The sequence below is a fragment of the Melanerpes formicivorus genome, unplaced genomic scaffold (genome assembly GCF_026170545.1).
Source record: "Melanerpes formicivorus ecotype bairdi unplaced genomic scaffold, bMelFor1.0.p_v2 SCAF_62, whole genome shotgun sequence".
NCBI lineage: Eukaryota > Metazoa > Chordata > Aves > Piciformes > Picidae > Melanerpes > Melanerpes formicivorus.
In genome coordinates this window covers 149,317-166,532 of record NW_027142414.1, presented here as the reverse complement: position 1 = coordinate 166,532, position 17,216 = coordinate 149,317, and the positions used below count along the sequence as shown (strand labels likewise).

At 44.9% G+C, this 17,216-nt stretch overlaps 1 protein-coding gene across 1 annotated transcript; it reads right to left on the bottom strand.

Annotated features, from left to right (window-relative positions):
• Positions 1–14: 14 nt before the first annotated feature.
• Positions 15–10,742, bottom strand: PLEK2 (pleckstrin 2). Its single transcript, XM_068162051.1, has 9 exons — positions 10,536–10,742; positions 7,767–7,931; positions 6,302–6,483; positions 5,473–5,564; positions 4,947–5,134; positions 4,368–4,469; positions 3,603–3,686; positions 2,777–2,855; positions 15–1,758 (listed from the first exon to the last, which is right to left on the bottom strand). Exons 1-9 carry the CDS (start codon positions 10,581–10,583, stop codon positions 1,631–1,633), a joined length of 1,068 nt encoding a protein of 355 aa, XP_068018152.1. The 5' UTR covers positions 10,584–10,742; the 3' UTR covers positions 15–1,630.
• Between the last annotated feature and the right edge of the window lie 6,474 nt (positions 10,743–17,216).

Genomic DNA, 17,216 nt, shown 5'->3' with positions numbered 1-17,216 from the left:
TTAGGGAGAATATATCATATAAATGTTCTTTATTAATCTAAGTTTACAGTGAATTAAACCCTTGTTTTCTTAGGCTAGCCTCTGAGAAAAATCATGTCTAAAGAGCACAGAAGATTCAAATGCAGTGAACTTTTATATATGTATATGTATGTATGTAATGATACCAAAGTCAAGTCTAGTAGATAAATAATGGAAATTTTAATTGCTTAAAATAGAAAATACAATAGTCAGAACTGCTATTGGAGTTCTCAGTCCCAGTGGTGCTCCACATAAATGAACTTAGGTTGATAGTCAGGAGGAAAAGTCTGGCTTCTATGGCTGAGTCCCCTGGCTTCTATGGCTGGGCCCCTCAGTTTAAGAAGGACATCGAAACACTTGAACGTGTCCAGAGAAGGGCAACAAGGCTGGGGAGAGGCCTTGAGCACAAGCCCTATGAGGAGAGGCTGAGGGAGCTGGGATTGTTTAGCCTGGAGAAGAGGAGGCTCAGGGCTGACCTCATTGCCCACTACAACTACCTGAGGGGTGGTTGTAGTTGGGAAGGGGTTGGTCTCTTCACCCAGGCAACCAGCATCAGAACAAGGGGATACAGTCTCAAGCTGTGCCAGGGGAGGTTTAGACTCGAGGTGAGGAGGAAGTTCTTCACCAAGCGAGTCATTCATCATTGGAACGGGTTGCCCAGGGAGGTGGTTGAGTCACCATCCCTGGAGGCGTTCAAGAGGAGATTGGACGTGGCACTTGGTGCCATGGTCTAGTCATGGGGTCTGTGTTGATAGGTTGGACTCGATGATCCTCGAGGTCCTTTCCAACCTAAGTTATACTGTGATACTGTGATATTGTGAGTGATTTCTTCCAGTATATTCAGCACGAGCTGTTGACTGGCATAACTTCCACTGGTCTAATGTGAGACTCAGGTTCCTGTACTGCTATGGGCTATTATTGGCACAAGAATAATGTATATACATGAGAGGAGAATCCTTTGGTCTTTTCCAGCCTTGCAGAGAAGCAAATGGTAGATGGATGGACAGATAGACCCCTGGTTTGTTTCACAGTAGCAATTATCCTGGCAGTTGGATTGTGGTTTAGCACACTTAGCACAAGATTCTTGTGGTATACCAAGAAAGGCAGTCTCAGACACCAGGATCTTCTATGACTTCAATTCAGTCAAGTCTTAACTAACTAGATTTATGAGCCCCCCTTTATAAAGGGGAAAGGAGCAAGACACTTCTGCTTTAGGATAAAGCACAACTCAGATCTGTCAGATATATGAAATGATTATTTTCTTCCATCTTGGAATATTATATTTCAGTCTTTCCTTGCAAAGCCTTGTTTGTCTATATCCATCTGCTGTCTGTTGTCCCTTCTTTAGATGGGAAGTTTTTTGGTGGAGAATCATCCTGAGTCTACATGACACCAAGGCACTTAGGATGCAGGTGTGCCAGGAACTGCTAGGTGCTAGGGCAGTACAAATAACAAAAAAATAGAATATCTAATGGAAAAACAAAACAACAAAAAGTGAAACAAAAGCAAACAAAAACCAAACAAAAAAACCCAAAACCAGTGCTCCCAGAAAATGAGAGTAGGAAACTGGGTCACAAGTATGACTTGTCATTTATCACAGAGTCCACCTTACTCATGTCAGTGGTTTGATTGCCTCAATCCACTGCGCTCGCTCTGCCTTGGAGCTAGCCTGGATATAATAATGAATGTCCTTTTTGGTAATGATTTTGAAGAGGTTGCCTTGCACATTGCCCTTCACTCCTGCAGAGGGAAAAGAAAGGAGAAAAAAGGGGGGCCAGATGAAGAAGGTGTGTAGGAAAATGCTTTGTGGTGGATATGAAGCTTCGTAGAGAAGAATTTTAACTTAGCAAATTAGAGTATCAGAACTTCCATAGATAAGACATCTAAAGCTCTTGTGGTTTTGATTTTGCTTCTGCAAAAAACATATAGAGTACAGACACCCTTCACACAGACAATGTGAACTACTGTGTGCTATGCATCATATGTAAAAGAGCTGCTGTTTAGATGGAGAATCTCACTTAAGTTACACAGTGGACGGATTAACTCCCTACCACTTTGTGCAGTAGATTAATTTTACTCCTGCCCATCTTCAGGTTCCTCTTAGCGAGGAGCTCTTTTGTTCTTCATTGTGCCCCACCCTGGACAACATCTTTTTCAAACCCTCTCTTTTGTCTTTAGAAAGATGCTCCCTATTAAAGATCCACACACTGGGCCATAAAATAAATCCCTTTAACAGCAGAAACAGCTGAGGTTCTAGACATGCCTAAGCTGTGCATATGCACTATCAGAACTGGCTTTTGTCTTGCTGTCTTTATGTCTCTCCCTACATTTGAGTTGTAGAAGATAAAAAAAGAAAAGGTAGTAGCATAAGTAGAGAGGACATACAGAAAAGTGATGACAACAGGGGATGCCTCAGTACTTTCATTTAAGCAGCATCCAAAAAGATGATATTTCCTCATTTTCTATTAGCTCTGTAATGTTGATCAGTGTTCTGGGACTGTCTCAGAGTCATCTGACTGAGAAAAACCCATAAAAAGGGGAACATCTAAGATAAATGGAACTAAAGCTTTAAAAAATCCCCTCTGGCATGGGCAACACAGCAACATGGGAATTTTTGATTATATGGCTCTTCACTTTCTTGTGAGAGAAAAGACCATCCCACTTGTGCATGCAGACACAGCCATACACACAGCCCCACACTCAATGACTTTGGATGGCATAAATAATTACGTAGGAAAGTTCAGAGGCTTGTGCTTACCTGCTGGGACTCCGTTGTCCTCCAGAGCTGAGACAAGACAGCCACGAAGAGAAAATCCACCCACCGGCCTGTTGTCTTCCTGCCAAGAAAAAGGAAATGAGGCATATCTGGAAAATATCATCATGAGAATAATCTCCCAGAGCAGATAAATTATTTTTACTGAGGCAGAGATGTAATGCCAGTCTATCCAGATATAAAACATCCATGTCACAAGAGAAGTCAATTAGGACACGTACTTAAATGCCTTGCTGTGTTTTTCCAGTCTCAGGTGTTTCCCTGATGTAGCTGGGAATGGTGAATCACGGAATACAAGGTTCTCAAAGGTCATCAAGTCCAACCTGTCACCACAGACCTCATGACTAAACCATGGCACCAAGTGCCACATCCAATCCCCTCTTGAACACCTCGGGGGATGGTGACTCCACCAACTTCCTTGGGTAGCGCATTCTAATGGCTAACAACTCTCTCAGTGAAGAACTTTCTCCTCACCTCCAGCCTAAACTTCCCCTGGCACAGCTTGAGACTGTGTCCTCTTGTTCTGGTGCTGGTTTCTATGGCCCAGCAACTGACCAATATCAAGAAGATTGCTGCCTCCTGGCTAAGGAAAAAGAATGTCACTGGAGAAAAGACAGAAGGAAAGGTGAAGGGACAGAAAAACCTACAAGGACAAAGTCAAGGGTAAGAGGACAGAGAGGTCTTATTCCCTAGGAAATGGAGAGAGGAACCCAGACGGAGATTTGGAAACATTTACAGCATAATTGTATTTTCATTCTAATGTTTAGGTCTACAAGAGGATTTCTAGGGTAGTAACTCCCCACTCACATACCTTAGTGGGATCATAGTAGTGCAAAAAAGCAGGATCAGCTCTCAAAACAAATCTCCTCACCTTCCAGTTTTTTCTCTTGTGCCCCTGCAAAACAGAATAGTTAAAGTTACCACCAGTAAATGCCTCCTGAAATGGTCATTCCCCTGCAGGCTGTAGGAGAAACATCAACAAGTACTGAAAAAAAGAGAGATTTGGAGCCAACAGAGAAAAATCTTCCCTGACATTGGTAACTTCCGCCTCTCTCCCTTCCTTGTGCTGAGAGCCAAGCATGCAAAGTGACAGGATCAAGGAATATATCCCTGATTCCTGCTCTTAATTTCACATTGAATATGGGTCTTGGATTGAAAACCCATGCAATACAGGTCCTTTCACAGCTCTTTCCTCTTTGTCCCCCAGACCTCTCAGCTGCTGACAGTGCAGGACAGCACTGCAAGCCTGTGTCAGGCCCCAAGAGCATCCCCCACCCCTGAAGGTTTGCTGCTGGGCCTCAGCACCAGTGAAGGACCGGGACCCCTGCATGCTGTCCTTGACTGCTGCTGCTCATAGGGAGAGGCTCCTGGGTGGCTTTCATCTCCTGCCCTGCCTCTGCCTATTAGTCCTGCCTGAGCAGCAATCCCATACCTCACTTCTTTGTAACTCCACCACATGATGTCTGACAGTTAGCTCTGCTGCCCAGCTGTGCTGGTATCACGTTTATTCTCTAAGAAGCTCAGAGAGTTGCCATTTTTCTTGTTTCCCAGTGAGGGTTCAAAGAACCATACTTACCTGTTTCACTAAGAATCCCTGCTTCACGATTGTGCCGCTTAGCTCAGAGATGTTGAATTGTAGCTCTTCCTTGGAAACAGTATTTTTGTTACTGCTCTCAGCCTGCAAAAGGAGGAAAAAAGGTTCCACTTTACTTTCTAATCTAAGCATGCTTTTGGCTTCTGCATTTTATTTCCCCTGAGTTAAATTCTACTCCTGAATAAATTCTAGTCTGTAGCCCTGCTGCTCAGCTTTGTAGACCAGAGATTTACAAGTAACACATTGCAGCTGTAAAGCCAACCCACACCCTGTGGCTTTGAGTTGTAGTGTAACTACAGCCGGGTCCCATTCAAACACAAACACAGCAGGGCACTCGAGGGACATACCCCTTTTAGTGCTTCACTGTGTAATTTATATATCCTTCCAATGCAAATGTTAGTATTACTAAAATCCTACAGGTGTTCCTTCTGTCTTTGCTTTCATAGCCTGCAGATCTTGCCCCTGGCTGCATGCTGTGTTGTCTTTGCTACTGTCTCAAATCAGGGGTGAGGAGGGGTGAGGAGGGGCAGAAGAGCATCTGTTGGCAGCTGCAGCACTTACAAACATGTACAGTGCAGAGGAGTCATCGAGGAACTGCTCAGAGATGTCACTGTAGCGTGTGGCCTCAGTGCTGCGGGCTCCCACGGGCTTGATGAAGTTCTCCTCCATCAGCATGGATGCCAAGGTGACAGCTTCAAATCGTGACACAGCAAAGCTGTTGGAGATGAGCCAGTCTACGAGGGCAGAACCTGCAGGGAGAACAGCAGCTCTCATACCAAGACAATGTGCTCTTCCATGGAAGACTATTTAAATAGTCTCCTGACACACAGGTCTTCATCTGCTGAAAAATTTTGGCACCATCACAAAGACTGTCGATGAAGTGCAAAGTTGACTGAAAGCATGGGGTCCTACATGTCCTTCCACACAACCGAAGAACAGGAGACAAAAGGTGTTGGAAAGCTTGGCTGCACCACTGCTTTCCACTGGGCCATAACTGATCCCACTATGAAGGCAATTCAGTAGCCCCCTTGTCTCTGCAACACAGTGTGTCAGATGTGAGGAAGCTCTTTTCCTGCAGTAGGTGTACCTGTGAAGGTCTCTTTGTATCTGCTGCCTTGCTCCAAGTTGCGAGTCAGCTTAATTCCAGTACTGCTGTCGCACATTCTCTCCACTATGTGGCTGTAAAAGAGAGCACAGGACCAGGATAGTAGAATAGAACGGCAGAAATTCCCACATACTTCTGTCAGTGCCTGGGATATCCTCATGGTTACCAGCATAAAGGTGGGAAGCAGCTGAGAAACTGCCCCAGAAGTTTTGTTCCCAGTATGGTATAGGAAAACTTTACTCTCCCAACAGCAGTGCTAAACAAGATGTCTCACCAGGTATCATTTAATTTAAAGCACTTCAAATTGAGCTATAACCAGCCTCCATTACCCTTCTCAACATCCATCAGATTAATGTAATTTGGAAATGTCTTTATTAGTTCTTTGTTTCCTCTTGTTTAGCATCATGCACCCACAAAATCCTAGTAGGCTAGATTCCAGCTACCAGCTTTGAAAGTTCATCAGCATGGCATGAACAGTGTCATCGCTCAGTCTTTTCCTGACATTCCATCATCTGAGGTAATACATCTCCCCAGTGAGAACCTTTGCAGCTGACTAGGAGGGTCTTCAAGCCAGCAATGAGGTGCCTATGCAGAACCCCCATACTCTCAACAAATGATGGTCAGGAAAAAGTGATTCCCATACCCTGGCAAGACTATGTGCAAAAATAAGACAGAGAGGCCAGCTTAGAGGCACCTGGCCATGTGGGATCAAATCTGTGCAGAGAGGAACTTCCCTTGACCCTCCTCATCCATCAGCTCAGCTGCTTTGCAGACTGCAGAGATAGCACAAGGAAAATCTATATACACTTACTGGAGGCTGATATTCTCAAGCAGTTTGAAAGAGTTCTTCTTTCTGTGAAGCTCTTGAACCTGTACTGGGTGGCCAGCATGAATAGCTCCAGTGATGTCCAAAGCCCAAGAGTCTCGCTCCTCCCTGGAGCAACATTCAAGGAAATAGTCTGTATTGGTTTTTGTCTTTAGTTTGATGACTAGCTGTGGAGAGGGAAGTGCAAAGCAATAACATCATTTAGCTACTGTCCTCCACTTGCATTTTGATTCTATTAGCACTGGTTTAAGTGACAGAAGTAAGTCTGAGCAATACAGAGTAGCACTTGTCCAGAAGGATGGGGGCACAACTCAGGTTTTTGCTTCCCCCTACCTCACATTCATCCTTTCAGTTCTAGGTGTGGTTTGTATGCATAGAACTTGTGGAAGTTAAAAGAGAGCAGACCATCTGGGTAGTGGATTATGTAAGAGTGTGCTGCTGAATATGGAGTTTTCAAATCCAGATCTCTAGTTTCTGAACAGCTACTAACTCTCACTAGTGCTTCTCTGCCATGAGAATTATTGAAATAGCAACTCCTAGAGTCATTTCCCTTGTGGCCGCACCCAGAGGAAGTCTAATTGCTCCTGCCCATGGGTAAGTAGGGAACTGCAGGAGGCAGTTTTCTTTCTAGAGCCCTCTTGCTGAAACAATGCACAGCTGCGATATTTCACCTTTCCAGGAGTCTGGCTTGCTGGCCTGGGAGCACTGCGAGGGTGCAGACAGGACTTAAGGCAACTACCACAGATGACAAGCTTTCCTTCTCTCCCTTTCCCCTCAGATTTTATTGAGCTGGCCATGTCCTCTCCTCACACACTGTTGGGCCAATGCATTATATTTATTCTTCCCATGTTGTGTGTTAGGATGTGATTTTTGTTGTTGTTGTTATTTTTTGTGGTTTTTGGTTGGTTGGTTAGTTTGGGTTTTTTTTTGTGGTTTGTTTTGTTTTGTTTGTTTTTTGTTATGGCTGGGACTTGGCTTTGGACACAGACAACGGGAAAGACACCATGAGGGAGTCTATTGCTTGTCCTGTTTACACTGCTAACAGCAGCTTGCTTCTGGATGGGCCTAATCCTAGAAGCATCCTAGTGGTACAGTTGTCATAACCAAAGAATGCCCAATGACAGCCCAAGGGGCAATGTTGGAAATTGAAGCATAGAAAGTTCCATGTAAACAGAAGTAAAACTTTTTTCACTGTGAGGGTGGTAGAACACAGGAACAGGCTGCCCAGGGGTGCTGTGGAGTATCCCTCTCTGGAGATATTCAAGACCTGTCTGGATGTGTTCCTGTGTGATCTGCTCTGGCAGGGGGAGTGGACTAGGTGATCTTTCAAGGTCCTTCCCATCTCCTAACATTCTGTGATTCAGTGAAAGAAGTCAAGAGAAGAGGAAAAGACTAGGGAGAAGTTAGAAAGTGAGTGTCCCTGAGAAGGGATACATTTTTCCAGTCATACCGGTCTGTTCTCATACTCCAGGCACGGACAAGTAATAGTGCAGCCATCCAAAAGTATCCTGCCCTTTGGAGAAGGCTCCTTCTTGCCTGCTTCAATTTTGTAATAGAGCAGCTTATCCTGAAGCAGAACGAACCATCTCACTTTCCAGTTACGAACAATATGCCCCTAAAGGGGAAGAAATTCACAGAGTTAACTACAGCACAAGCATTGAGAAATGGCCACACTTTGTGTGTGTGTGTGTGTAAAAATATCATAAACTAACGGGAAACTGCACAAAAAGAAAGTCCAGAAGTAATCATGAGTTCTGTTCTCCCTGAAATAAACATTTTTAGCAACAAAACAGCACAGCTCTATCATTGTAAGATCATGGAGCAATAGAAAGGTGCTTTGCTCTTTCTTCATCAAGGACACCTTTCTGGGCAAGAATGGTTACTTGCAAAACCTCACAGGAATTCTCTCCAAGAGCTGTCATTCAGGTGCACATCTGCCTGCCGACAGCACCGAGCAGGAGCGAGGCTACATCCAAAATGTTTGTGGACTCTTGGAGATGATCTCTCCCTCTCTGGTGACCCTGTATGGTGTCTAATGTGCTTTGTCCTCTTCTCTTTTGATGTGGCTGTAGATGTCAAATGGTTTTGAGAGCTCTTTGCAGGGTGAATTGACTCTTCCTTATATCCACTCTTGTTGCTGATGAGTGGCTTATTTCTATCCTGCCTGCCTCCAGTCTCCTGAACTAAAACATTCCCTATGCTACTGTTTCCTGTAAAGGAAATCTGTTTTTTAAAGGCAGAAGACTGAGTGAAACTGCTGTTGAATGCCTCCTGGGTAATACCAGAATACAGATAAAACCTCTTCTTTCCTTTCTGTAAACAGCCCCTGACTCTGTTTAGTCCATCTGAACAGGAGAATAAAGCCAGTGAGGGCTGGCTATGACAGGCTCAGTCCTGTCTGACAATGCCAGGTCCAGCTTCATGACGTGTGGAGCTAACTTGCAGGCACTGGAGAATTACAGCCAGCAGGCAAAGCACTGGGCGGAGGAAGCTCTGACACCTGGGAGGTGGTGGGCAAAGCAAGAAAGGAACGTGCAAGGTCCAGTTGTGGCAGGAAGCAAAGCTTATTAATCCTCTATGAGTAAAGGGGAAAACCAGCAATTGCCAAGCAAAGGTGGGGTAATAAGTCTAAAATCCAGGGCACTTTATGTCTAATATCTCCTGTCTTACACTAAATAGAATTTATCTGACTTGGGTTTGTTCTCTCCTCCCCTTTGCTTTCTTCTGTGTTTTTTCACCTGTTGCAAGGTGCCTTGGACATTCTTCCCAAGAGTATGTTCCTTACTATGGCTCTTTTCTATCCTTCTTGATGACCTCCTCTTTTTCAGGAGGTTGCCTTACCTTTTTGCCTTTGCCTGACTCCCACACATGAACTTTGTGTTTATAATACATTACACTGTATAATTAAGTCATGATGCATTTAGGTAATCTCTTTGCTTCTGCTCTCTAAGAAAGCTGGTTTTGTTACCTGATCCCACTCCTTCTTATTTTTTTTCCCTCTTGATCCCTGTTCTTGTCTCTTTTGGTTCCTATTAGTCACCTTCTTTGTGGTCTCCTTCCTATCAAACTGTATATCTTTGTGATCTACTGGCACTTACAGCTCAGTGTGCTGCTGTTATCCTAGTCCTCTCACTCACATGATATCTTGGCTTCCTATCTCAAATTCTGTAGTCAAATACTTAAGAGAGAACTGTAACCCAGAGAGGAGAACAGGAGCTGGGACTGCAGAAGGGAGGATGAGGAACAGCTTGGGTCATGTAGCCCTTTTCCATGTAGATCATGGCTTCACGTGGCTGGCAGCTGGCTGGCTGGCCAGGAGGCTTGCCAGGAGAGCTCCTGAGAAGGATTACCTGTGTGTTGGCACCAGAAGCACTGCCACGTACTGTAGAAAAACATTTTCCAAGGTGTGGCAAAGATTTGAACAAACCTTTGAATCACACTTTTTGTGTGTAATCAAGGACCACATGAGTCATTGAGACAGGATCTTAGTACTAAAAGCAGCTTATTGCCCCTTGCTAATTTGCCCTCTCGTGTCCCAGCTGTGACCAACTTAGTTCTACAGAGAGTAGTGTTGAAAAGGCTGAAATCTGTGACATCACCTTTCAGCTCTTTTCTTTCTCCCCATTTTGGCTAAAATGTTATTGCAGTACAGCTTGAGAGGTGTAGAAAGAAGTTATTTCAAATATATTTCTATATTTACATTGCCCTGATCACCTCCAAAAAGGTAGTCTGTTCTCCATCCTCATACAAAATGGGAGCTCCTGTTTAGCTGGGTCACTAAAGAAGGCACAAACTATCTGAAGAGACTGTCAAAACATATTCCCTTTCTCCATCCTCCCATGGCCATGGCCACCTCCACTGATGCCATGCAGTCATTTGCCAGGTAGATTTTTTTGATGTACTTTTGGCAGAGGTGTGCCCTAGGTGCAGACATACTCATTGGCTTTCTGACACCTGAGTAACCCTGAGAGCTGATTCACTTTCTTCTGGAAAAATACAATACAAGGAAGCTCGAGGGAGCGTAGCTAACACCTGCAGTTTATGCAGCTCCCTCAGCATGCATCTGCACAAAGCTGGAGAAGCTTCTTTCCCAGAAGTAGGCAGCAGCCCCTCAAACCCAGTAGCCATCTGGCTGCCTTGTAATGAGCCCTGGCTCTACCCAGTCCCTGCTCTGGGACAGCTTCCACATACGAGCTGAACTGCACAAAGGACATCTTACCCGTTTGACGAGGAAGCCTTCCTTCAGGACTCCAGTTGCTTCTTGCATCGCGGCCAGCAGAGAAGAGAGCCAAGCCCCTGCTGAGAAACACTGTAGCCCTGGTAGTCTGTCCCTCTGCACGCGATTTGAGAAAGCTCATTTTTCTTTGCTAGCCTCCTCCTCCAGTGTGACGCATTCTCCCTTCCCTGTTTTTTTTCTCCTCTCTTCCTACCTATGAGACACTAGTTAAACAGTGAGCTGGCTCTGATATGTTACCTGCCCTCTGGGAAGTAAAACAAAGTCTAAAAAGGATCTCAAAAGAATTCAGAGACTTTAGATCAGCCACACGATGACAAATCAAGGAGGGAGAAGAAGAATTACAAAGTGACATCCCTTAAAATTTCAGACTGATCAACTCCACTGCTTAAAATTTCTCATCTAATGAACACATCTCATTGGGGTCCTACAGGTCAGGATACCTTAAGCATAACATTTAGAATATTCTGATTACAAGGGCACTTGTACAAACTTAAAGTAGTTTCTTTTGCTATAAATTTTATTTTACTATAGAATAGAATTAACCAGGTTGGAAGAGACCTTTGAGATCCTTGAGTCCAACCTATCATCCAACACTATCTAATCAACTAAACCATGGCACCAAGCACCCCATCCAGTCTCTTCTTAAACACCTCCAGTGATGGTGACTCCACCACCTCCCTGGGCAGCCCATTCCAATGGCCAATCACTCTTTCTATAAAGAACTTCTTCCTAACATCCAGCCTAAACCTCTCCTGGTGCAGCTTGAGACTGTGTCCTCTTGTTCTGGTGCTGGTTGCCTGGGAGAAGAGACCAACCCCCACCTGGCTACAACCTCCCTTCAGGTAGTTGTAGAGAACAGTAAGGTCTCCCCTGAGCCTCCTCTTCTCCAGGCTAAGCAACCCCAGCTCCCTCAGACTCTCCTTACAGGTCTTGTGCTCCAAACCCCTCACAAGCCACTAAGCACTCCATTTTCAGAGGCCTGTGGACCTATAAACCAAGATTCACAATTTAATACATTAAATCCTTACATGAGCAAGAACCCTTTGTGTGATCTGATCAATGAACACCACGCAGTGACCTCCTGTAACTCCTGAGCACCTTTGAAACCAAATTCCTGTTTGTGTGTGAACACCAGCTTTGATGTTTATTTGAAGACCTTGGCCATGATAAATATGATATGTTCATCAACTCTTTCCCTGATGAAATAAAGCAGTATTAGTCCTTCAGAGAGTGCTGCTCTTCAGAAGCAATAGTCTTTGCTTCCCTGTTAGCATTCCCGGACTTGTACCAAAATTAAAGTGATGCATGTGGGCAGAGCTCGGGGCTGTGATAAGAAACACAACGTGGAGAGTTGCAAATAAACAAAAACATTTGTTGCTATGCAAGCAAGTCCAGAGTTCAGTAAGATGAAGTCACTCCTCAAGGACCTCTCGGTCTTTGCACAGCAGATCAGATTACCACTCACATTTTCACTGGTGAAAAGGAGAGAAACCAAAGAATTTCTTGATCTTTATGCCTTCTAGTGAAGAAGAACAAGACACCAAAGAACTCAAAACGAATCCAGGACAATGCACCAGAGATAACCCAGAGAACAGAGCCGCAGAGATCAGGCGAAATACAACAGGTGACTAAACACTACTTGGAACTTAGGAAAATAGATGGTTGTATAAAGAGAAAACATGCTGGCTGGGACTGCAGAAGCCACCAGCCCATATGGCAGTTACCTCTGCAGCTCCTGCTGCAGTCCCTTGCCACTTTGCAAAAGGCAGGGAGCCATAAGGCACCCAGCTGCATAAGCTGTATCCTAGTTATATTCATTCTTTAGTCCACCTAGAGTAAGTACAGTAGGTTTAACAGGACACCTAAGAGAGTATTTTTTTGCTATAGGTATCTAGTGCATGCAAAGACATCAGAGGAAATGTTTTTGTATTTTTAAAATATTATGATGACCTTCAGATAAATCAGAAATTAACTGAGTGTATTTCTTTTAGCATAAAACAAAATCTGTCTCTGTATATATATAAAGATATATAAATAGAAGTTGTACTCAGAAGCAGAATCTTGGGGGAAAAAACTGATGCAGTGGGGAAAAAACTGATGCAGTCAGCAGAAAAGAAAAAGGAAAATAAATTTCAGCTCATTCTGTACATCAGAATTAAACTTGAGAGGAAAAAAAGAAGAAAACTCGAGCCTAGATACACGAGACATTGTTGCTGGACATGCACTCTTTATATTACCAGGTCCAGGAATACAGAGTTCCATCATCTGGTATTTGGGGCTTGACTTCACATTGTTCAGCTTGTTACTGCAGGCAGTTTATAACAAGGTGGGTGAGATAATTTCATGCTAGTGAGGACAGGCAGAAGCTTGCAGGGGGCTCTTGCCCAGACAGTGATCTCAGAATTACACCATAAGCAGCCTTTGCCGAAGATCTGAACCAGCTCTTTTTCTCCAGCATGCAGACCACCCACAACCCAGCAGATGGATCTTGGCAAAATTACCACTAGCAACAAAGAATTTTATTGTCAAACTGCAGCTGAATGCTGCAGCAAACACTGCTGTAGCTGGTAACTAAACAATTGGGTTTGTATCAACTACTTTTTGTAATCTAAAGCCTTTACTTGGCTCAATACTTTGGATATTTACCATACACACCCTCCTGTCTGCCTGTTTCATTCTGTAGTTAATCAAGGCTAACAAGCTGCTCCCCCCATACTGCTCCCTGAGGCTGAGCAAATACCAATCTTTCAGGGTCAGATAGTGTAAAATGAGTCACTCATCTGGACTGCATGTGCTGAGAAGGCATGTTCCGGCACTGCAGTCTACTGGTGGAGAAGGACATGCTTCGATCTGTATCGACCTAAGGGAGCTCTATACCGAGTCTTCTATGGGACTTGAAACTCACTGCAAGGAGGACTATCTGCTTCCTCAGATCTATTTTAGAGTGTGTTGCATATGTCAACATAACAACACTTGAACAAAAAAGCCCAGTTGAGTGATGTCCTGCATCTGGGTCGAGGCAATCCCAGGCACAAATACAGGCTGGGCAGTGACTGGCTGGAAAGCAGCCCTGAGGAGAGAGCCTTGGGGCTGCTGGTGGACAAAAAGCTCAACATGAGCTCTCAGTGTGCACTTGCAGACCGCAAAGCAAATCAGATCCTGGGCTGCATCAGGAGAAGTGTGGCCAGCAGGGCAAGGGAGGTGATTCTCCCCCTCTACTCAGCTCTGGTGAGACCCCACCTGGAATACTGCATCCAGTTCTGGAGCCCCTATTACAAGAGGGATATGGAGGTGCTGGAATGTGTCCAGAGAAGGGCCACGAGGGTGATCAGAGGGCTGGAGCACCTCTTCTATGAGGACAGACTGAAGGAGTTGGGTCTGTTCAGTCTGCAGAAGAGAAGGCTCTGAGGTGACCTAATTGTGGCCTTCCAGTATCTGAAGGAAATAAACCAGCATGCAGAGATCCATAGTAGTTTGAAAATGTCTACATGGTCTGGAAATCAACCTGAAATATTAAAGTAGATCAAATGCTCTATGGACCCAAAGCAGAACTCTCCCTGCAATTGTAATTCTTCCAGGAAAATAACCTAAGTCAATATGTCTCACCAGTGTATCATGCTTGAAGACCACTTAGACCAGGGAGGTGGTGGACACCCTAACCGTGGATGTTTTTAAGGCTCGCCTGGAAGTGGCTCTAGGCAACCTAATCTACTGGAGGGTATCTTTGCCTGTGGCACGGGGGTTTGAACTAGATGATCCTTGGGGTCCCTTCCAGCTCTGATAATTCTGTGATTCTGTGAAATTTATTTTGTCTCCCACCAGAGGAAAATGCAACAGTATTTTCAAATGACTTGACATAGAAATGGAACCCAAGCTGCACAATAAGCATGCTTTCTCTGTCCCACAGGCAGTGTGTCATGAAAGAAGGGAAGACTGAAACTATGTGACAATGCAACTACCTGAAAACAGTCTGAAGATTGCTATGTACCTTTAATGCTGCAGCCTGGTGTTTCCAGTTGATCTTTGTAGCACTAGACTAAATCATGTCTCCTTGTGAGATCTGATAATATAAATATGTAAGACAAAAGAGGGAGAAGGGAAGAAGTGCAGGGTCCTGCATCTGGGTCGAGGCAATCCCAGGCACAAATACAGGCTGGGCAGTGACTGGCTGGAAAGCAGCCCTGAGGAGAGAGACTTGGGGGTGCTGGTGGACAAAAAGCTCAACATGAGCTCTCAGTGTGCACTTGCAGCCTGCAAAGCCAATCAGATCCTGGGCTGCATCAGAAGTGTGGCCAGCAGGGCAAGGGAGGTGATTCTCCCCCTCTACTCAGCCCTGGTGAGACCCCACCTGGAGTACTGTGTCCAGTTCTGGAGCCCCTATTACAAGAGGGATGTGGAGGTGCTGGAACGTGTCCAGAGAAGGGCCACGAGGATGATCAGAGGGCTGGAGCACCTCTCCTATGAGGACAGACTGAAGGAGTTGGGGCTGTTCAGTCTGCAGAAGAGAAGGCTCCGAGGTGACCTAATTGTGGCCTTCCAGTATCTGAAGGGGGCCTACAGGAAGGCTGGGGAAGGACTTCTCAGGATCTCAGGTAGTGATAGGACTAGGGGGAATGGAATGAAGCTGGAGGTGGGGAGATTCAGGCTAGATGTGAGGAGGAGGTTCTTCCCCATGAGAGTGGTGAAGCCCTGGAATGGGTTGTCCAGGGAGGTGGTCGAGGCCCCATCCCTGGAGGTGTTTAAGAGCAGGCTGGATGAGGCTCTGGCCAGGCTGATCTAGTGTGGGGTGTCCCTGCCCATGGCAGGGGGTTTGGAACTAGATGATCCTTGCGGTCCCTTCCAACCCTGAATGATACTATGATAGACATTTTCTTCCATTCAGAGTGACTCCAGAATAATTTATATGCTACAGAATTGCTCTGGCACTTGGTGCCATGGTCTAGTAGTCATGAGGTCTTGGGTGACAGGCTGGACTTGATGATCTTTGAGGTCTTTTCCAACCTTGTTGATTCTATGAATTTGCATTGGGGTGGCTGGGAAGAGTCAGCTGCAGGCTTCAGGACCACAGAATGCTACTCAGGGTTAAAGGGAAGAAGAGCAGGAGTAGCTGGCTCTGAGCATAGCCTGTGCTATTTCAGCTGGCTGACCTGATAGACATTGCTGGTACCTCCGGGTCAGTCCCTCACAAAACCACGAACAGCTGATGAAGAGAACCTGCCCACAGGACAATCCTTGTCACATGCTCTGCAATGCCCATCCTGTACCACCCTGTCACAAGAGGAATTACATGTACTCAGCTTTTTCAAAGAAGCTTCTTAAGATGGTATAATTTTGCCCTCTGCTGTAGGACACCATTAAATGTTTAGGTCCTTTAGTGGATTAGGGATGAAACAGACGAGAAAAACCCAACAAACCACATCAAAACAAAGAATGATGAAACGTTTGAAGATAAAAGTGAAAGACAACAAGTGTTCAAAAGTATTCAGATGTAACAGCACTTTTAAAGTCATCTGCAGAAGGGCAGTGGTGTTTGAAAACAGTTGTTTAACTGTAGAGACTCTGGAACTAAAAATGATTGAGATTTAACACCAAAGCGCAGATTCCACTATGAAGAAAAACATGCCAGCTCCCCTGCCTCTAAATAAACACATGAGGGTCAGAATCAGAGAGAAAATAGCAAAGAATTGTCCCTGTATTACGAGCCTGACAAACCACAACAGCCCCAAGAAAGCAGGGCACTCCCGCTTCACCAGCTACAACTTCCCCTCATCAGAAACATGATACCAGGCTGCCTGTTACTGGAGTGTGTGCCTGACCTGGGATGTTTGTTTCCACATTCCCCCCCCCCCGCCTTTTTTTGTTTGTTTGGCTTTTTTAAATAAACAAGCCCTTATCAGATAAGTAAAACTGTTTCCTAGCTGCCAGTCTTACACAATTGAACTTGCATACAGAAGTCAAGCGGAGATCCTTACAACCACATCAGGCTAAGCCCTGTCCACAGCTATACTTGCGCCTTTCCCTACAGCTGACCACAGGAGTGCAAGTGGAGATTTCAGCCTTGCAACAGCAGCAGGAATATGTGACCTTGCTTTAGCCAGCTCGACAGAGGCTTTCATACAAAACCCATGACCCTGGTAAGCAAATGCAGTTCCATGCACACAATATAGAGCAGCAATAATACAAGGGATCACCTCATCTAAAGATGCCTGTCACAGGCTACAGCAATTGACACAGCACAGCCATGGCCCAGCACGGGCCCTCCACATGTTCAATGCTCCCTTACATGCTCCTCCCTAACAAGCCTCAACATTTGCCATATTTTATCTCCTCTGTCAGACTACTGCAACACATGAGAAATATCCACTAAGTTGTCTTGCATGCTTGGTTAAAACTTGCTCAGGCAACAGGAGAGCCTGATTTTATCTGCTAGGGTAACAAATGATTGAAAAGCATTTATCTTAAGCTGCTTTGTTTCCATCACCACCATCTTTGTAATTTCTGTACTCCACATTGATGCAGAATTGTGTACACCAGCAGGCTGAGGCTCAAAGTCTAAGAGCTCCTTTAGCTACTGAACATGTTTAGCAAACTTCTGCCTAAGTTACTGACAGAAATGTTCACCTAACACACCAAAACAGCTCTCAAGAGATGAAACAAATTTGT